Here is a 21,531-nt window from a genome sequence, read left to right on the forward strand (position 1 = left end):
ATCCTCACAAAATACTCCACCGAATAATGGCATACCATAAATCCCCGCCAAGTAAGCACAGAAGCTGCCTATTTCCCTGTGAATTACTGTTCAGCTGATGAAAATTAACAGAGTTCTCCAGCAAGGACAGAGCACCAGAAAGAGTTATGAGACGGGTTTCAGAAAAATTTATACCCTGAGAAGAATCTAAAGTTTATCAAGTTATGAATTACGCATCAGAGCTGCTCATGCCATTACAGTCATAACATAATGCAAGTAATCAGGTGGGGAAATCATCGGTTACTTGCGTGCAGTGTTATTGCGTTGCACACCAGAGCATACATATAATTCAAATGAGGTTTCATACACTTCGGCCTTCTTCAGCATATTTGAAGACCCAGAGAAGTTAAAGCTTCCCATTTAAAAGAGAACTATCTATCTTGCCCTGCCTCCTTCCCACCTCTGAGGCTTGACAGATGAATTTAGAGTGTAAGTTACTGGATTCAAAAATGCAAAGGTTTAAGGTCTAAGCTCTTCTGGTCTGGAAATCTGGCTGTGGGATGTGTTGTCTAATGCTTCTCACGTTAGCCAGCTTGGAAATGAGACAAAATAACTACCAAAGAAAGGAAAAACTTTCATTACATGGACTGCAGACAATGTGGGTTAGAATTTCAGAAGAAGAGCTCACTTAACCCAGGGTTAGGGTTAACATCCACCTATGTTCAGGTGGATGTTAAAGGTCACAGGTGAAGAGAGCCCAGGATAAAGACAGAAGCTAAACCAATATGCCCCCTCTTCATTATGCAGGTTTTAGCATCCACAGCATTACTAAATATGCACTTGCAACTAAGACTGTACAGATACAAAGAAATCTGGGGATAAGCACAGCTTGAGCAATGTTCTGATGTGCTTCGTGCTTTGAAAGCACAATATAAATCAGTGTCCATACTGAAATTTCAAGTTCTCCCACTTCATCGGCCAGTGATTACTTCACTTTCCACATTTCACTTGGTTCCCAACTCTGGGAACAAAAGCACTCGTATGAGCAGCTGGACTGAGCCCCACGTCCTCCCCCTCCTCCCACCCTGCCCAGGGACCGACGTGTTCGCCCCTTCCCACCAACCCCAGGATTTTAGAGCCCTCAGGGTCCCCCCAGAGCGGCTGAACACACATTTCACTGGCATGGGAAACAACTGCTGAGGCAGAACCGAACCCTGACGCTCCGAGTCCAGCTCAGGACAGCTGAGCAGCTGGACATAACTGATTTCTCTTTTTCTTGTGGACTTCATTTATCTGATCTGTAGAAATTACAGATTCTGGTTGGTACTGAACAGTTTGTTTTCAGAGTGGTATGAAACCCCACTCATCACTTGCCGTTATATGAGTAAGCAAAAGCCTAAATGCAACAAGCTGTTCCTTGGCTTGAACTTACCGATCATCTTCTGGAGCAGGAGACCGTTGCCTTTTCCAAAGAGCACACAGAGATCCAGAATCTTAGGGATGTCGAACAGGAAGTTATTGTAGATAATTTCTCCAAAGACTGCAGGAGTGATAAAATGATCCTACAAAGAAAAAAAAATAAAGTAATTTAAAGGCTAATCTATATTTTACCCTGTAAGAATGGCAATGTTATAATGAAACCCTGCAAAAACATCTCTCAGAGGTGTGTTATGGATTTTGTTTCATAGAAGACAGCAATTCTGCTTACACGGGCCTTTGCAAAGCCCTCCATCCCCATGCTCCCAGCTCCTTCTCACTGCCACTACGTCCACCCCGCTGGCCTCACACCACGAAATGAACCAATTGACCTAAAAGTTAAAAAGAACAACCCCTACCTCCAGTTAGTTCAGTTCCCAGACCTGGCTCCTGCCACAACAAAAGAAACAGCTGAGCTGATGCAAGAACAGCTCAGCTCAGGAGCAGAATGAGCAACCCGGCATAGGAACGGCTTAACTGGCACTAACACTGAAAAAATACATGTGAGATAGGAGCCTGAGGTTATCAGTACCCTGGTGAAGTGGAATCAAGGCACCAAAGATGGCTACAGAAGTGATAAGTAGGAAGAAAACCCAGGGACTGCAGCTCTATCCCCTGACTGCTAGAACACTCTCAAAAACTAACAGTATTAAAGGAATTTCTTCTAAAATTCTAGATGACAAAAATTCCATTGTCTTTGACACTGAGAAGCCAGCAAGCTGCAACACAATTCTGGATTTTCAGAAGACAAATTTGCCCATGATAGCAAATGTTTTCAGTCCCAGCGAGAGGCTGTATGCACGTTCCCCTGCGACAACGGAGGGACAGGGCTTTACGCGGCCCAGGTCCAATTTCCAGAACTCCTGCTGACTGCCTGCGTGACAACAGCCTATTCATTCTCTTCAAATTACTCAACTATCAAATGGTTTCAAATACTCGTCTGCCTCAACGGAGCGGTGAGATTTAATCAGATCCTGGAATGAAAGACACCATAGAGGTGTCGGGTACTTGTGCAGAAGTGGTGCCAGCTGCAGGCTCCAGCATTCCCTCTACCTGCTCCTGCCTCCAACATCTTTCCTCAAAATGTCCTGAACGTCACCACCGTGATAATCGAGAGAATTAGTACATCACTAAATAACACATCATGAATAACACACAGCGAGGGTATCGAAGGAACAGCTGCTAAAACACAAGGTGCCTCATCCTACCCAAAGGCCTTGTGAAAACCCCACAAGCTGCTCACGGGAGCTGCACTCACACAATTAGGGCTGAGCATGTCTCTCAATCACGATGCCAAGAAAACAGTAATTTAGAGCAATTTCATCGTGTACCCAAAACCCAGGGAAACTTCAAGGAGAGATAAGTACTAGCACAGATGTGCTGGGTTTGGCTGGGGCAGAGTCAGTTTTATCCACAGCAGCCCGTAAAGGGCTTTGGGTTGGATTTGTGCTGCAGAGCTGATAATTCAGGGATGTTTTTGTTATTGCTGAGCAGCACTTACACAGTCAAGGCCTTTTCTGCTCCTCACCCCACCAGCGAGTGAGCTGGGGGAGCACATAGTGGGGCTGGCTGACCAGGGGACACCCCACACCGTATGTCACGCTCAGTATAGAAAGCTTGGGGAAGGAGAAGGAAGCCGGGGGACATTTAGAGTGATGGCGTTTGTCTTCCCCTTCCCCAGTAACCGTTATGTGTGATAGGGCCCAGCTGTCCCGGGGATGGCTGAACACCTGCCTGCAATGGGAAGTAGGCAATGAATCCTTTGGTTTGCTTTGCTTGTGCACGCAGCTTTTGCTTTACCTATTAAACTGCCTTTATCTCAACTGATGAATTTTCTCCCCCATCCCACTGAGAGGAGGGTGAATGTGCGGCTGTGTGGGCCTCAGTTGCCGGCTGGGTTAAACTACGACACCAGATTACACGACACTGCACGGTGCAGAGGAAGCAGCATTGAGGGAGTGAACACTTGGCTACTGGTGGCCCAAAGATCCTCTGTTCCATGCAGCTGATGTTCCAAGGCCAACACGCTCCTTTTTTCTCATATAACAATATATCATAACATCACGTGTGGCTAACCTGCTGTTACTTCGCTGATTGCTCAGATCTCCTTCCTAAGAAATCATTGCATAGCTCAGACACTTCAGCTCTGAGTGGTTATCACCTCCATACAGACAAACAGACTGATAAAAGTAGTTGGACACGCAGGTAAGAAACACGATTAATTTCTCCAGTTGTCTTTTTCCCTAAACTACGAAGCCTGGAGCACCTGCAAGGCAAAGAAATATTTACCTTGGACTCCTTGTGAGTGGACATCCTGAGGAAGGTCAGGAAGACGCTCCGATGGAGACATTTCTGCATGTCGTTCACCTCCGGATGGCAATCCAACGAGGCATCGAACTTGCGAGGGGCATAGCACAGGTAGGAGTCCAGACATTTCTGAAGCGTCTCATCAAATATCACCTTGCACAACCAAAGACAAGGAAATGGAAAGAAGGAAATGTCACACGCTCATGAGCAGCCCAGTTAAACTTAAGAGCAACCTGAAACATTCAACAATGCTAAAAGGATTCTCACGTGCATCAAATACAAGCAAACTCTTAAAATACGCAATGAAAATCCATAGGGAAACACTACTGTCTTTGCACTCTAAGGTGCAGCAATTGAAATTAAAATGCTTAACAAATGACATAATGAACATATACAAGTCTTTACGAAAATGACTTAAAGTTTGTGGCTTTTACAACCATGTAGATTGTTCAGGCTTTTTCTTCAGTGTCCACAAAACAATTCTTACCTGGCACCAAAATCTGTCATGAGGCAAAGCCAGAAGCCAGTTCAGGTCATCTGCAATGAATTTTGCGCGCTCCAAGAACTCTTCCACTAAAGCAGGGTCTCTAACAACAGGCGGCGGTCTGTATAGCACAAAAGACCGATCTGCTTTTATTTCTGGGTGCTGCAGAAAGCCAAAACGTTGTATTAAAACTACAGACCAAGTGACAGGAATGCCCAGTTCCCATTTGCACTGCTCACCAAATTTTAGGAAACCAACAAAAAAATGACACTTTAATGTGATCTGACATTCAGTTCCCTGGGAAGTTCCCATTTTCTAATCTTTCAAGGCAGCACACCAGTGGGTTTGTATCCTTATTTATCAGCAATATTTTCAGACCTTCACAATCAGGTGCACTCTGTTAACCCCACAGCCTTGCAAAGCAATCCTCCCACGCCTTCAAAACAAACAGCACCACCTTCATGTCATGGCTCCGATATGTGGCCCGCACTCTCTCTTTTTCCTCCAAACTGGTTCTTGTGCAACATTCCACAGAGTCAAACTGACAAGATGACCAAATACAGAGAAGAAACATTTCACTACCCTTCCCAAGGGTTTTCCCAGATACTCAAGTTGCGCCGGAGTGGTTTAGATTGGATATTAGGAAAAAATTCTTCATGGAAAGGGCTGTCGGGCATTGGAACAGGCTGCCCAGGGCAGTGGTGGAGTCACCATCCCTGGAGGGGTTTAAAAGGCATTTAGATGAGGTTCTCAGGGACATGGGGCAGTGCTGGAGTATGGCTGGAGTCAATGATGCTGAGGTTCTCTTCCAACTGAACTGATTCTATGATTCCCACCCTAGAATGAGAATCCCGTTGAGCTGCGGGCAGCAGCTTTGAGCTGCTCAACCCACATGTACACCCAGGGCAAACCTCCCCCCGAGCAAGCAGCATTAACGGCTCTCTCCAGGCCTCCTTCTTTCTGGGAGAAAAAAAGTGACTGTGGATTTAATTTTCTGATTTCACCCAGCTGAAGCCACGAGACAGGAGGTTACGGGATGCAGTCAACGGATGGACTGATCCCGGTGCTACAGCTCAGAGCTGAACTTCACGCAGAGCTGGCTGAAGCTCCCAGAGTATTGCAGCAAAATTTACATTGCTAATCCGGCTGTTTCTTGAAAGAATAAGGAGTCCTGGGAGAACAGTTTCATATAGATCCTGAATACAGTAAATTTTCATTCATCCATCACTGGAAAAAAGTTCTCAACTATCTGACTGCGCTAAAACATGAAGAGAACAATTGAAGGTGGAAGCTGACCCGATTTCATCATACCCTAAACCAACAACTAGTTACACGCAGGTACGAAGAAATAACAATAATTTGTGAAAGGTCTTGTTTGCCTTTCAGGAAAAACACAGCTCACCAGTGCCGGTAAAGTCCGCAGTTTCCCTGTCTTGGGATCCCTTTCAGTCAGCTGGAGCTCATCCAGAGGCAGCGCTGGCATCCTGACCACTCGCTCCTCCTGCAGCAAACTGCAAAACAAAAGCACAGGATGCGTTTTGCAAGGTCAATCAACCAAAAGCACAACAAAAGAGATTGCAGCCTTCCCAAAACACACATTCAGTGGCTGGAAATATATTTATGCAGAGCAATTTATCCACCACCTGAATGCCAAACCTTCAGGGAACACCCGAGAGCCACTTTCACGTGGCTCAGAAGAAACCTGGAAAGTGGTGCTCAATTTTCACGCCTGGTCCTTACTGAGAGGCCACAGACTCCTTCCAGGACAAGAAAAAACATTTGGGGATATTGTTTAATATGGAAACTTGATATTTAAACCTGGCTCCTGAAGATTTGGGTTGAACTTTCCGCTTTTGAGTGCCTGCTGTCTCCTGATAGTACAAAGTGGAGAGGCGACCAAAACGCGTCCTGCCCACATATGATTAAAGAATATTTTTGGTGCTGACGTGGCAGAATCACCCGGTCCTCACGCAGATAAGGTACATGGATGAGGCTACAAAATGCAGCCTTCCCCTCCCTGCCAGCCCCCGTGTGCTCACAGAACCACCTTTTCACCTTCAGCGGCATTTTCGGGCTCAGAAATATCACAATGAGCTTTCTGAAATTAACTGCAAGTCAAACGAAAGAGTAATTCAAAAGAATGTTATGCGCATTGTTAAAGAAGTATTAACGAGAAATGAAAACTGGAGGTTCACAGAGCTTCTAATTTCTTGGGGGATTGATAGTATTATGATTTCTGCGAAATAGTATTAAAAAGTTATGTTCTTGTTAAGGTCTAAATCACAAGTCTTATATGCATATTGAATTGCATTCACATTGCCTGGGCAGAATAACAGTTAAAACAAGAGAAGTGTCTTTAGAATTGAACAACACAGATTCAGGAGCAGGGTCAGTTTAGGCAGCAAGTGAAAGAGTAATATTTTTACTTCCAGATAATTTGTCACCTATGAATTTAGGCAAAAAATGTGTCATCTAATGTTTTTGAATTCAATTTAAAAAAAGAAAAAAATAAGGTAGAGCAATGTCAATACACACAGGCCAGAAAACTTAAAATAATGGTGTCTTTCCAAGGGAGTTTAAAGATTAGAATATCAACAAGAACATTTTCAGATTAATAATTTGTTCAGGAAAAAAAAAGCAAGTTTTCAGCATGTTTTTCAGCTCTCATCATGTATTTAATTTAGCTTTTACAATTTCTCGAGTCATTCTGAAAACTGCACATAGAAGCGTGTGTTTCCAACAAGGAAAAAAGCGTCTCATTTCAAGCCTGCCAAGTATCAAAGTCTCTGGTCCAAGTCAAATACCCCTTGGAAGGACAGGCCCTCAGTCAAAGGTTTGTTCATCGGGGGAACAGAATAAACCTGAGTACAGAAGATCCTCAACACAGAGAATCACTCCAGTCAGTATCATATGCTTCCCTGCACAAGAGCTTTGGTCTAAACTACGAGAACATGATTAATTTATTGCACCCTGTGTTTTCAGGCACACGGCGTAAGATCCAAACAGCCCTGACAAACAAGAAAATAAACTAGACTTTTGCCAGATAAACTTCTTTTCGCAGCATCAGAAGTGTTCGCTGCCTCACACATCACACCATCCAGGAGGAGCCCGGACAGGAGGACACGCTGCTGGGGCCCAGGAACCCCCGCAGTGCTGCGGGCAGGGGCAGGGTGCCCGCTGCAGCTTCGCTAATGGTGGTGTTGTACATCACACACACAGATGAGGAGGGAGCTGGAGCACAGACACCCCCTCCCCTACATCTGCTCTGACATTCCCAGTCCCATTTTCCCTCAGGCATCTCCAGCCAGCAGTGACACCCACCCAGCTCTGCACCCACTGCCAAGCCAGGCACCAGCCCCAGTGCCCCACACACCCCTCCAGCCACTGCCCCCCCTAGACCCGCCACCTCCTCCCAGCTCTGCCAGTGCTGCCACAGGCCCTGGAATCGCAGAACCATTTTGGTTGGAAAAGCCCCTCGGGATCATCAAGTCCAACCATAACCCACCCCTGGCAGTGCCCCATGTCCTGAGAACCTCATGTCCGTCTGTCCAGCCCTCCAGGGATGGTGACTCCAGCACTGCCCTGGGCAGCCTGTTCCAATGCCCCACAGCCCTTTGGGGAAGAAATTGGTCCCACATCCAACCTCAACCTCCCCTGGTGCAACTTGAGGCCGTTTCCTCTGCTCCTGGCGCTTGTTCCTGGGGAGCAGAGCCCGACCCCCCTGGCTCCAAGCTCCTTTCAGGCAGTTCAGAGATCAGAAGGTCTCCCCTCAGCTCCTGTTCTCCAGCTGAACCCCCAGGTCCCTCAGCCGCTCCATCACACTTGTGCTCCAGCCCCTCATCAGCTCCGTTCCCTTCTCTCCACTCGCTCCAGCACCTCAAGGCCTTTCTTGGGGTGAGGGGCCCAAAACTGACCTCAGGATACACGTCCTGGCCTCCCCAGTGCCCAGCACGGGCGGACGGGCCTACAACAGGCCCCGGACCCACCACAGGCCCCGACCACTTTCTCCAGCCCCAAATAAGCGGAGCCCCGTCCCTCCGGACACCCCCTTGGGTCACTGCCACCGCGCTGTCCCCGCCCTACCAGGCCCGGCCACCCGCCCAGCCCCTGCACCCCACACGGTCCCGCTCCGGCGCCCGAGTCCCCGTTACCAGCAGCCACGTCCCGCCGCCGGCACCGCGCTTCCGCAGCCAAACAGCCCTTCCGGTGCCGAGCGGAAGTGGCCGGGGTGGGCGGAGCCTGCGTGGCGCCGCAGGTCGGGCGGCGAGTGTGTCAGAGCGGGCAGCGGCGGGGCGGGGGGAGCCGAGTTTTCCTTTTGGAATAAAACCAGCTAATTCAATCAGTCACCCTATTAACTTACTCGGACTGACCCGCCGGGAGGGAGGGTCACTGCCCACCCTAGCGCGGGTGTCACACTGCGGGACAAGGGTAATTCTTGCCAATTAATACAGGCACAATTAAGCCCAGCGGAGGTCAGTGACGCTTTGACTCCCGGAGAGGGGGGTGGGGGACGGACACACCGACTGTCGCCAACCCCGGTGCTCTGGAGGGTCTCGGTTCTTCTTCACCACAGGGAACTCTGCCTAAACGTAGGCCAGAGTCCAGCTGGAGATGGTGGAGCAGCCTAAAATAGCAACCAGGCTGTGCCTGCTGGCATGGGGCTGATTGGGAACGGGGCTGTGACGAGGGTCCAGCTCCTGTTCCCGAATCAGACCCCTCGCAGACTCCGGATCGTGGGTGTTTCCACTCACAGAATCCCAGAATGTCAGGGGTTGAAGGGCCCTGGAAAGCTCATCCAGTGCAATCCCCCCATGGAGCAGGAACACCCAGATGAGGTTACACAGGAAGGTGTCCAGGCGGCTTGGAATGTCTGCACAGAAGGAGACTCCACAACCCCCCTGGGCAGCCTGGGCCAGGCTCTGACACCCTCACCACGAACAAGTTCCTTCTCAAATTCAAGTGGAACCTCCTGTGTTCCAGTTTGCACCCATTGCCCCTTGTCCTGTCCCTGGTTGTCACCAGCAGAGCCTGGCTCCATCCTCCTGACACTGCCCCTTTCCATCTTGATCCCCAGGAATGAGTCCCCCCTCAGTGTCCTCTTGTCCAGCTCCAGAGCCCCAGCTCCCTCAGCCTTTCCTCACACGGGAGATGCTCCACTCCCTGCAGCATCTTGGTGGCTGCGCTGGACTCTCTGCAGCAGTTCCCTGTCCTGCTGGAACTGAGGGGCCACAGCTGGACACAAGATTCCAGGTGTGGTCTCCACAGGGCAGAGCAGAGGGGCAGGAGAACCTCTCTCGACTCCCAGATATGTGCAGCGGTGCTGGGTGCCTTGACCCTGTGGAGGGGAGCAGGTGTCACCCCGAGGGGTCCCTGCAGCCCCACTAGGAGCCCCACTGCTCCCTGCTGCCCCCGACGTCGTCCGGGCTCCTTCTGCTCCCACCCCGCCACTCTCTCTGGCAGGAGGCAGCCAGGAAAGGCTGTGTTCCCGCTCACAGTCAGGAGCGATCGATTTGCACTTCAAATGTCATGACAGGTTGTCCGGAACTTGCCATTCTCACCATTCTTTTGCCATTCCTTTTGAATGACTCATTTTCCAATGAATTATTTATTATTGCTATTTCTCCGACATCCCCTACACAAAGTCAGGCCCTTGGGCTGGAGCCACAGCACCAACGCGCTGTGCAAAACAACCTCCCAGAACAAAACACTAGTACCGGTGTCAGATCCAAGGTCTGCGCCGATTGTTCTGTGCAGGAGAACATTTGGCAGCTGAAACACGATTCCCTCGCAAAGGCGTCTGTTTATTTCCCCTCCTCTGCCAACCTTCCTCCCGAGCAGCGGTGGCAAGACTCCAAGTGACTCAGTGGGCTTCGAATCTGTTATCAAGCTGCTTTGAATCACTATTCCCCTTTTTAAATATTTTTTTAAAAATATTTGTTACTTTACCAATTGTGTATTATAGATTCCATTTCCTAAAGCACTGAACTACTGGAGCCTCTACCCAAAACGTTACTGATATTAACTATGTCTGTATAAACGAGTTACATAATTATATGTATACACATGCAAACTAAATTTAATCTGGCAAATGAACAGAAATTAAACAATTCTACCATCAAGTGCGTCTGTTCACCTGTGCACAATGTGCCAGAGACCTTTAACACTGCATGACAGGAAAAGTCAAATCCAAAATCTTAATGTGAATCACAACTTTCTGACCCTGGCCACACTAAAAGCAGCTTCAGGCTGCTGAGCTCTGCTGAAAAATCGTGCTTTCAAGGTTTGACCAGGAGCCGGCTGAAGTTACCAGGCGAGTCGGCTTCAGATCGCAGACTGGCCAACTTCTCCAGACAAAAGCTTTTGGAAAAGGAGCTTTTATTCAAAGGATCCTTCTTTGGTGCGATTCCCGGGTGGGAGGAAGTTGGTTGGTGCTGAAGGGAGCGGTGCAGACGATCGGCTGCCACAAGTCATAGCCTGGGAGCGCGCCCGGTTCCGGTGGCACTGCCAGCGCCCCGACAGACCCGCACTGATAATCTCCTTGTGCAGAAGGACACTCAGCCTTGGCCAGCAATGAGACACAAAAGCAGCTTTTTAATTTCAAGCGGTGCCAAAAGCACCAAGAGGAGGACTGAAACCAAGAGTGTGCTACTGGAGGTCAGTCTGGTTTCTTTGTCGCTCTGTTCCTCTGTCACTGTTGCTGCAATAGGGCACTCCGAGCAGCACCGAGCTTTCCACAGCTCCTGCGTCTTCTCAAATCCTGCCTCAAAGTCCCAAATGACAGCCTGGCACATCTGCTTCGCTTCTGCCGAGCCACAGAAGATCTCTGTTTTCCTCCTCCTCGCACAGCAGGCTCAGCGGTCGCTGGGCCAAGTGACCTTCTTGTGAAGTGACACCAAGTGACAGCACGCCTGCTGTCCCCTCTCCGGCTAAAAGGACAGTGTGGAGGCTTTAAATCCATCAGCCTGCACGCAGGTCTGAGGGCACAGGAAACCCCGAAGGACTGTTGCTTCCAAACACATTTATAAAACACAAATAAAATCAGGGAGTTCTGAAACGAGCAGAGGAAAATGTCAGTGTAATCTAGAAAAAAGACAGAACCATAGTCCTAAATTGCAAAGTTGTAGTAATTGGCCATTGTATTTTCTAAGCAGCTGAAATCCAATTACAGTAAATATGATGAATCAGTGTAGCCCTGGGCTTTGCAATTTTTCAAACCAGCTCTACATATTCCTTTTTTACATTTTATCTTAACAACATACACCTTAGCTTATCAAGGACTAGTGGCAGTTCTGAGCCTTCCACAGCACGTTCTTCATAGTCAGAGACAGGTGTTCTCATTAAACTACTGACCTGGTGCATCCTGCAATAATTTATTAACTATTTTTTCTATTTTCCATCATTCTCCCGTTAACCCCCTCTAAGCATATTCTGAGTATAAAGTCTCATCACAGGATATTTTTTATTTTGTTCACTAAGAAAAGAGACCAGGGCTGGCCCCAAATCCTTCTTGGCGTGTTCTGTGCCCAAGGCACAACAACAGCCCCTGCTTCTCCGAGCACTGCGGGTTCAGCCCGGCTGCTGGAATGAAGGACTTGCTCAAGTTCTGAGCTTCGATGGTGCAAGTTCCTGCAGTTCCTCCCTCCTCTGACACCTGCGCAGTCCTGAGTGGGTTACCAGAGCATTTCTGCACTAAAGACTTATCACTTCAGATAATCAGTTAAAATAATATCATTTTCTACTGATACTGAAGCAGCTCCTCTGATCAGACAGCTTCTTAGCCTCTTGCTGTCTTGTGTTTCTCCTTTGTGTAACAGGATAATAACAACTATCCATCTTCAGGAGGAAGGATCTTAAGTGTGCTTATTAAAAAAATACATATGCTTTATTATTAAAAGCATTTTTCAGGCGGCGTTGTTGTAGCAACGTAGCACATGACACAGCAAGTTAACTTTTCCAAAGGAAAAATGTTCAGTATAAAATACTTTGAACATTTTACTTATTTTTAGATCACTAGGCAAATGTGATTGATTGCTAGCTGGGGTTAAACCACAACAGCAAACAACAGGGATTATTAGTCTTTGAAGTGTAAGAAAATAATACAAGCAGACATAAAACAAGGGCTCCAAACGTTCTGCCTACACCTGGCATATTTTCAGTATTGATGTCTTCAGCTTTCATTTCCAGGTACAGAAACAGCTTGCACAAGCAAGGAGTGATCTGTGTCCACAGAGCAATGCTCTGTGCTCACAAACCCATGCAGAAATAGTACATTCCATATAAATTCTATATGGAGGTGCTGTCCTGTCATCATTCGGCCATGGTATGGCTGCGGCTGCTCTGCTGTTTGCAGATCCTGCCCTGTTTCCAGTATTTGCTCCAAAATGTTGTAGCTGTTCCACTGAACTTGAAGTTTGCAAAGTCCCTCAAAACTTTGTATTTGATTAGTGCTGTAATAATTATCTCAATGTGTAGCCGTAGCCAACACAGCTTCATTGTGCTGGCTTCCCTTCGGCAAAGTGTCTCTAATAGTATGTATTGTTTTAAACTAGGGTTATTGCAAGACAAAAGATCCTAAAATGAGACTGTTGGGAAAATGTTCTGACAATAAATTATATGTGTGTAATAAAAATCTCATTATTTCCAAATTATTCATCTACTTTTCAAGGGAATGAGTCAGAGCATCCATCTTTGGGCCCATCAGGATGACTGACAGAGCGGGTGCCTCTCACCTGGTGTGTTTTAATCAGGGATGTCCTCACCACCGGCCGTTGAGGTTAAAGGAACAATGAAATAGCTGCATGTTGGATGGGAGCAGAATGAAGAGAAGTGCCTGCACAGAGAGGAACATGGGATAAATACATTGGGCAGAGACGGGGCTGAGCACAGCATTGTGTTCAGAATCTGTTACAAAACCGAAAAGGAACCAGAGAGTAAAACTAGTAAAATGTCAAGGTAAAGTGAAAGATGAAAAAAGAAACAAAGGACAAAGAGAGCTGCTTTTGGGTAGAAAACTGGCTGAAGAAGCCAGCTGAAGCCCTGAGAAAGGGAACTACCCTGCGTTTCATGGTCTTGTTCTTACAGAATCAGAACTCGGTGTGCTGTGGGTTTGTTTTTTGTTTGTTTTCAGGCATATCTGACTGTCCCATCAGTTTTCCATCGTAACAGCGCAGAGAGTCTGAGTTGGGCTGTTTGGATCACCAGAGTGAAGTGTATTCAAGGTTACTGGATGGGAACAGGGCTGGGGAAGTACCTGCCACACGCTTGATTTGGCCATTTCTCGCTGTGCCAGGCACAGATCACTCCAGGATTGTTTCTCACAGCCAGGAGAGGCTCACGAACCGGCCTCTGTGGAATGGTGGTGCGAGGGACCAGGTGGGGTGGTCCGGAACAGGATGTGTCAGCCTCCGCCACGGCCACCTGTGGGTTTTAAATGCGCCCTTCCTGAATACAGCCAAGGCCTCAAAGGGCATTTGGGTTGTGACTGCAGCCCATCACTCCACATCAGGCGCCCTTTTTCTTTGAAGAAAAAGCCAACTAGTAACTCAGCAGCTGCATCTCGAACAGTAAGAGAGGTTTGGAAAGGACTCATTGGGTCTTTAGGGTCAGTTCAACTGCATCGGGGGACGGCAGCCCTGGGAAGGGTGACCCAGAGCCGCAGGACTTGAGCTCTTGGATGCTTGGCTGTTCTCAGGTTTCAGTCCAGACTTTGCATGGCCATTGGATACTTGTTTTCTCTCACACTAACATCACCCTTGCTCTTAAGGGAGACATGTTTACTTCTGTGCGTACTCCCTGAAGTTTCACAGAGAACAACCGTATCCCTTCTCAGCATTCACATTTTTGGCTAAGTAAATTATTTCAAGATTCTTACATAAGAAAAAAAAAATCAGGATTCCCCTGTAATTATTGTCCAGACACATTTGAAGTTTGTGTCCCTTGATTAAAAGTGACCAGAGCTGCATAAATCCAGAGGAGGTTGCAGCAGAGCTTTGGGTAACAGTATTAACCTTTTGGTCCTCTCCTGGAAAGATCTGAGTTGATACATGCTTTTCATCAGAGCTGCTTCATATTGGGAGTTCTTGGTCATCTTAAGATCAACAAATACACCCAGATTTTTCTCTTCTTCTGTCATTTCCAACCGATGAGCTCCCAGCTTGCAGCAGAGATTCTTGTTAGCAATTCCCAAGTGCACGACCTTGCACATTCCGCTATTACATGTCATCCCGTCCCCAATGTGCCAGCACTCCCTGTTATCCAACTCTTCTCGCAACGCAGATTTTCCCTCCCTAGCGCTGGTGCCTCCCAACTTTGTGCCATCAGCAAATGCTGTCACCTCCCTCCCACATTTCGTTCCAAGATCTGACCGAAAAATACCGCGCAAGATCAAAAGAACGTACGACATGCCTGGCTGGGTCAGGTCACTTCCCTGCCTTTTCCAGGAAGCTATTTTTTACAGACCCGTTCTCCATTAATTTATTGAATAAATTATTTGACCTACTGATATTCTCCAAGTCGGTTCTTGAGGAGCTCAGCTCCACCTTCAGAGTCTACCTTTCCATTCAAATCCTTGTCTGTAGCCAGCTTATTACCTACCAAATAGCTCCCCAGATGAACTAGTCATTTGGCAGGTGGCATTCTACTTAATATTCTATTAAAACCAGTTAGATTAAATCTATTGTATATGCATTGCCTAGAAAACAATTATCAAAGGTATAATCTTAGTCAAATGCAATCTATCTTTAGTAAAGTTGAGTTTTACTTTATTTTACACTTACTTGTCTGTCCCCAACTGCTTTTTCCTTTACATTTTTTTCTAAGCTTTTAATGTTCTTGAGGTCAGACTAACAGGTGTTGCAGTGACTGGGTTGCTCTTCTTCCTCCAGCTTAAAACCAGATAGTGCTTCTGTAGTTCCTCTGTAATTTATTACCATCCTCAACCTGACAAATTAGAAACTTTGTGCTGCGTGAGTGAGGATTCATTCCAGGTCCATCCCAACCGTGGGCTTGAGAACACGTCGTTCCCTGAGTTGCGTGCCAGGTTCTCACAACCTTCCTCTCCCTTTGCGTGCAGTAATTTCCATTTCCATACAATAATTCTCATTAGCTATAATCTTTTGCCCCAATCATCAGAGAAAATTGAGGCAAAAGTCATTTAACGTGGAGCCATACCTAGCCTTTGTTAAAAAATAGACTGGAACACAAGAAATGGAGACACTCGGATGTGGGAGTCTCCATAAAGTGTGTTTGACCGTATTGCTAAAGAAAACAATTAGTATCACTGAAAGAAGCAGCTGGAAGGACACAGTTTGTCCTGCCCAGTGACAGCACTGCAGCCAGTTCCCCCTCTTTAAAACCAGGAGGTTCTGCTGTACAAATCCCCAGGTCTCCAGGATTCAGCTGCCTGAAATAGGGCAACATTTGATCCCCATCCAGGAACACTGCAAATGCAGCCATTCAACAGGGAGCGTCCAAAATCCATACTCTGCTGCCTTGTGCTGTCAACACATATCCTTCTCAGCTACAGCTATCTCAGCTGGACATTTTTTCATTGCTTTTGGGTATAAACAGGCCAGGAATCCTGTTTTTCCCTTCGGTTACCTGTATTTCTTCCAAAGCTCCTCTGAAGGTACATATTGACATTCAGATCACATTTGCATTCAGATGATGGCTTGTTGTTGGAAAAAATCCCTTTTGAGGGGCTGATTAACTTCCTTTCAGATGTTTACTGTCCCTGACCAAGAGAGCGAAACTGGAAAACAACTCACTGCATGGCTTATATCTGAGTTTAGAGACATGGGATCCTGTATTTTGTATTGTTCTCTCTGAAAATTAGTGCTGCCTCTAGTTTGAACATGACTTAATGACAGACCGGAGCCCATCTGTCACAATGACTAGCCTTGGACTCAGAGGGAGAGTCCTGTGGATAATTTGGGAATGCATTTTAGAGTTGCTCGCAAGCAAGCACTTCATTTCAGATCAAGGCAAACATGAGCAGCAGGTGGAAATCTCTCTCAAAAGTACAACCTGACCTACATACGGTACTGTAAATTAAAGATATGTATAAAAATAAAGCATTCATGATCTGTCACGCTTGCAACAAAACCCAGATACAAATCTTGCTGCTGAAAAGGAACTCTATTGCACAAGGCTTAGCCAAAGCTTCATTGTGGACACCGCAGCGCTCCCTGCCCACCGTACCCTGCTGTCATTTGCCTCTTGAGCTTTCTCCTGCCTTTCTGTTGCTTAATGTCCATATCCCTTTTGCTTTATCGCTTGTCTCTCAGTTTCCATGTATTTTTTGGCTCTTGTGCCTTGCGTTGGCTCCTTGTTCTCCATTAGCTCATGGCACGGGCCACACACGTTCCTACCGCTGAGCTCAATGCCATGAAAGCATCGGGAAGCATCGGTCAAAGGGCCTTATAGAATCATAGAATCATTTTGGTTGGAAGAGATGCTCAGGATCATCGAGTCCAACCACAACCCAACTCTGGCACTAAACCATGTCCCTGAGAACCCTGTCTAAATCTGATCATAAACCAGCAGCGACACTCCCGACAGTCCAGGCTCCACTGGGTGGTTTTGCAGTTTGCCTCAGAATCCAGCCTGTGCACACTGGCTTTGTTGCCAAGTGTCTGTGTCTCTGGTCTCTCCATGGCCAGTATCTGAGTATCAGATACTGAGTATCAGTATCTGAGACAAGTTATTGGACACATTTAAAAAAAATCATCATTACTTATTTTTCCCTGAGGTAAAGCAAAAAAAGCAGTTTTTTTACATGTGCTTAATGATGAATCTATTAGTCCCCAAATCCTCTTCAACAGCTAAAAAATGCTAAGTGAGCTTTTGTCCTCCAAAAGTAAGAGAAAAGCTGCTTTTATGTACAATGCTTTGCAGTCAGACAGGGTGTTTCTCCAAGGGATGAACAGGCTTTGGAGGGTTCCTAAGGGCGACCCCAGGACTGCAGAGCCGGCTGTGGGCAGAACCAACCCCAGCCCGCCTGCTCCTGCGGGGGTCAAACACCCCCGGGGGTTATACAAGGAGGAAGGGCCGAGGTGGCTTCCCCTGCTGAGGGACTGAGAGGGAGCAGTTGCTGGGCTGTGGGGATGGTCCTGCCCCTCTGCTCTGCCCTGGGGAGACCACACCTGGAATCTTGTGTCCAGCTGTGGCCCCTCAGTTCCAGCAGGACGGGGAACTGCTGGAGAGAGTCCAGCGCAGCCACCAAGATGCTGCAGGGAGTGGAGCATCTCCCGTGTGAGGAAAGGCTGAGGGAGCTGGGGCTCTGGAGCTGGACAAGAGGACACTGAGGGGGACTCATTCCTGGGGATCAAGATGGAAAGGGGGAGTGTCAGGAGGATGGAGCCAGGCTCTGCTGGTGACAACCAGGGACAGGACAAGGGGCAATGGGTGCAAACTGGAACACAAGAGGTTCCACTTAAATTTGAGCAGAAACTTGTTGGGGGTGAGGGTGTCAGAGCCTGGCCCAGGCTGCCCAGGGGGGTTGTGGAGTCTCCTTCTGTGCAGACATTCCAAGCCGCCTGGACACCTTCCTGTGTAACCTCATCTGGGTGTTCCTGCTCCATGGGGGGATTGCACTGGATGAGCTTTCCAGGTCCCTTCCAACCCCGGACAGTCTACGATTCCATAACCACGGCGCTGGGCGCTGAGCACACCCCTGAGCGATCACTGCTCCCCGCCCGGCCCGTCTCCGCTCCGCTCAGGGCGGAGGGCGGGAACGGCGCGCGCCTGGCCCCGCCCCGCGGAGGGGCTGTGGGGGGAGGAGGCGGCGGGCGCGCGCCTGGCCCCGCCGTGCCCGCGTCCCGTGCGGCCGCCATGTTGTTGTGGCTGTGAGACGCGGCGGAGGCAGCCGAGAGGCGAGCGACTCCGGTCCGGGCAGGAGGCCGCGCCCCGGGAGGGGGTGTGGGGGCTCCGCGCCATGCCCTGCCCCGCGGTAAGGAGCCGGTGGGGGCCTCCGGGCTCGCCCCGGTGTCTTGCGGGGGGGTGGGCCGGCCTGCCGGGCTGGGGCCTGGAGAAGGGCGGCCGGGCTGTCAGCGACGGGGCCGCGGCCCGGCACGCCCCCTCGGCCCGCGGGTGAGGGGCAGCGGCGGGGATCCGGCTCCTTCCGCTCCGCTCGGTCGGGGCTGTCGCGGGGGCAGGCGGCGGGCCGGGGCGCTCGCTCGGCACCGCGGCCGGCGGCGGCCTCGTCCCCGGGCGGGCGGGCGGAGGTGCCGTCCCGGGCCTGCCGCGGGGGGACGGCGCGGCCCTGCCGGTGGGGCTCGGGGAAGGGCCGTGGCGTGTGGGCCCCACCTGGCGCAGCCGCCTCCCCGCCCGCCCCGCGGGGCTGCCCGTGTCCCCCAGCCGGGGGTCGCCGCACGGCGCTGGCAGCGCCGGTCCGGAGCTCGGCGGCTGCTCCTGCTTTGGCCGCGGTGTCGGTTGTATTCAGCTGTCCTTGCGCTTGGGGCAAAATTCCCGTTCTTTTTACAAGTGGGACTTGTTAAGGCTTTATCTTTACATCGTTTTGGGGCTTTAATTGTGCCTCTTCCCCATCTTCCTCTTAACAGTCCTATTCTTTTGATGGGATCTGAGCAGATGTTGCCCTTCTCTGGTAAGTAGTGTTTTGCCCTCCCTGACCCCCCCAACATGGAGTTTAAAGTTTTTTCATTGAAGTTATTCCTTCCTCTGTTCATTCTTTTAAGGAATGTTATTTTATCAACAGATGAGACCTCGTGTTCCTTCTCATTTCACTGTACAGGAAACTGATTTCTTTCCTTTTCATGCCCACTTCCCTCATGGGGGAAGGCTCGTTATGAGTTTGTAGCCCTTGCAGACTTCAAGTCTGACAGGTGCTTTTCTATGTGCTTCACCTGTTTGTTCTCATGCATGATAAGCCCATGGAACCATGTGCAATGAGGCTTTCTTTTTAGAAGAAAAGTGCTTGCCTAGTGAATCATGTCATGTAGTGGTACCGCTTGGCTTTATGGTGACTGTAAAGCTGTATTTAAATGCCGAGATGAGTCCATTGGGAAGGGACGGGAGTATGACTGAGGAAACTGTGGCAGGTTTCTTGTAATGCCTGTCATGCTCTAAGCTTTAGGTAAAGAACTGGCTGCCTTTCGTCTGTTATTAAAGCATGTGCTGTAGTATTTGAAAGTTAACTTTTTTGGTGGAGGTGAAGGTGTTTTTATGCAGGAGTGCTTGTAGATAACTTGGGGGGAGGAGACCAACATCTGATATCTGCATTGCTTCAGCTGGGTCTAGTTGCAGTGGTTTTGGAAGATAGAAAAAGTGCTTTCCTTTAGTACAGGAAATACTGCGGACTGTAAGTGTTGAAACTTTCTGCAGATAAGTGAAGGCGGGGCATGGGATTCCAAAATGTTTCAGTGACAAGTGTTTCTATGTGCGTGCTTTGGAGTTTGGGGAGGGGCAGATGTGCAGAAACAGTAATGCTGAGCAGTAGGGGTTTTTTGAGTGATTGCACTAAAAGGTGCTCTTGTCCTGCTTCAAATTATAGGAGTGATATTGAGAAACAAGCTCAGTTCTCTTGTTGGCAGATAGTTATAGGTACCTATCCAGGGTAGTGTTAATATCCTTTACAATAACTGTCTGCATTAGAAATTATTAAATTAACAGTGTTAACCTGGCTTAAGTAATATGCTATGCAACCCATACATGATACCAAGTAGGTGGAATAGGTCAGCTTGATAAACTCCCTTTTTTCATAAAAATGGCCATCCACAGCTGGAGAAGATGGGAGCGAAGCATGCCCAAGCTTCTGAAGATGTGGGATACAATATTTTATCTCAGATCTCATTCCACCTACGTGCAACCCAGGATGGTGGAGAGAAGTATGTTGTCAGCCTTTCAAGAGTAGGAGGAACGTGGCTATGCAGTGCTTTGCTGGCAATTAACTCGTAAAAAAGGAGTAACTTAAGGAGGAGGGTATTGTCAGGCTGCTGGAGTAACGGGCAGAAGCCTGACAAGTCTGCTGTAGCGAGAAGAACGAATTGTCTCCATGGAGTGAATGGGAGGAACTGGGTTAGCGTCCAGCAGAAAGTCTGAGGTCTTTCCACTAGTGGAGATCAAAGGGATGTGGTGGCTGTTCCTGCTCTGGGATGTGTAGCTGGATATACTGAGATAAGACTCTTCTTGATATTGTTGGTGTCTTCCAGAACATGGAACTCCAAATAGTGCAGTTGTGCTTACCAAATACTGTCGACTAGAACTGGTCCAGGTAGTTAAATATCCACTTGTTCAATAGTTGCTTTCATTGGCTGAGTCAAAGTAATAGAAGTTATGTTTCTTTCAAAATAAGCTTCTAAGTACTAAATTGTCTGAGCCGTAATGTGCAACTGTTCTGCATTTGTCTCTAGTTTGAGTAGCTGGTGGGGTAAAGACCTGCCTGTTAGATCCCATAGGGGTTTTAACTCTGAGAATTGAGCTTCATGATTTCTAATTCCAAATGTCTTCGAGATAGTGGTGCCATAACTTCCCAGTGCTGTCAGGAAAATGTTAGGAATATGCCTAGCACTCAATTCATGCTGTAATTCTTGTCAATTAACTGGATCATTAAAAGAGAACTGTATCTTTGTGGAGCTTCAAAGTTGCAGGGTGATTAAGTGATTTGTGTGAAGGGCATGAAAGTGAAGTTAGTGCTAATTCAGGAATTTGTAATACTGAGGTTTTACTATGCCCAGTAAAGGACTGAAAACCTCAGCTCCTGATGAATTACAGCTTCTACCTTGGAAGCTTTAATCCTGAACGATGCAGGTTTGCTGTATCCTGGTGGGTGTATTGACTTGCATGTCAGCTTTTTGTATCTGCCTGTGGGATGGGCAAAGGTCACACAACACAGCATCGTTTGGTATCAACTCTCCTCATTCGCAATGTAGTTAAGAACAGAAACAGCAAAGACTTTGTCCCCTTGCTTTGGGGTGAACAGTTGAGCAGGACTGACAGAATGTGCTTGATATCATAGAAATCTAATGGCAAGCTAGAGCCTGAGTAGCCCAGACCTGTTCTTCTCGTCTGTTTAATAGTTCCTGGTGTGAAGGAGGTGAGATTCAGTGAACCATAGCGGTTCTGGGAAGTGAGATTTTTATCCTGTAAGGAAGACCTCAAGTCGGTCTCTCCTGATCAGAGCTAGAAGGAAGAACAGCCTGTAGTAGCAGGGAAGAAATGTGGTGTTATCTTGTTGAAACCAGTGGTATCCTCCTTTTATCTATTATGAGATGTCTGGATTCTGTTGGTCTATGAGCTAAGGGTGCTCTGTTCGCCTTCAGTAAGTAGCA

General features: G+C 48.1%; 2 protein-coding genes across 8 annotated transcripts in view; one reads left to right on the forward strand and one right to left on the reverse strand.

Moving 5' to 3' along the window:
- The window catches only part of ASCC2 (activating signal cointegrator 1 complex subunit 2), a 29,382-nt gene extending 20,944 nt beyond the window's left edge, over positions 1–8,438 (reverse strand). For 2 of the 4 annotated variants that reach the window (XM_080355294.1, XM_080355292.1), the window contains exons 1-5: positions 8,398–8,438; positions 5,649–5,757; positions 4,250–4,408; positions 3,745–3,915; positions 1,412–1,541 (exon numbers count right to left, since the gene is read on the reverse strand). In XM_080355294.1, coding sequence (XP_080211420.1) covers positions 1,412–1,541; positions 3,745–3,915; positions 4,250–4,408; positions 5,649–5,729 — 541 coding nt within the window. In that variant the 5' untranslated portion in view covers positions 5,730–5,757; positions 8,398–8,438. Of the gene's footprint in view, positions 1–1,411; positions 1,542–3,744; positions 3,916–4,249; positions 4,409–4,703; positions 4,775–5,648; positions 5,758–5,889; positions 5,935–8,397 lie in introns of those variants that run through there. The other 2 variants (XM_080355293.1, XM_080355295.1) reach the window with 2 other exon arrangements.
- A 9,588-nt stretch (positions 8,439–18,026) lies between these two features.
- MTMR3 (myotubularin related protein 3) overlaps positions 18,027–21,531 on the forward strand; it is an 80,922-nt gene continuing 77,417 nt past the window's right edge. For 2 of the 4 annotated variants that reach the window (XM_080355539.1, XM_080355536.1), the window contains exons 1-2: positions 18,027–18,194; positions 18,805–18,848. The gene's annotated coding sequence lies outside the window, so the exon portion shown is untranslated. The remainder of the gene's footprint in view (positions 18,195–18,804; positions 18,849–21,531) is intronic. The other 2 variants (XM_080355543.1, XM_080355537.1) reach the window with 1 other exon arrangement.

This window comes from Nesoenas mayeri (assembly GCF_963082525.1).
Source record: "Nesoenas mayeri genome assembly, chromosome: 17".
Taxonomy (NCBI): Eukaryota; Metazoa; Chordata; class Aves; order Columbiformes; family Columbidae; genus Nesoenas; species Nesoenas mayeri.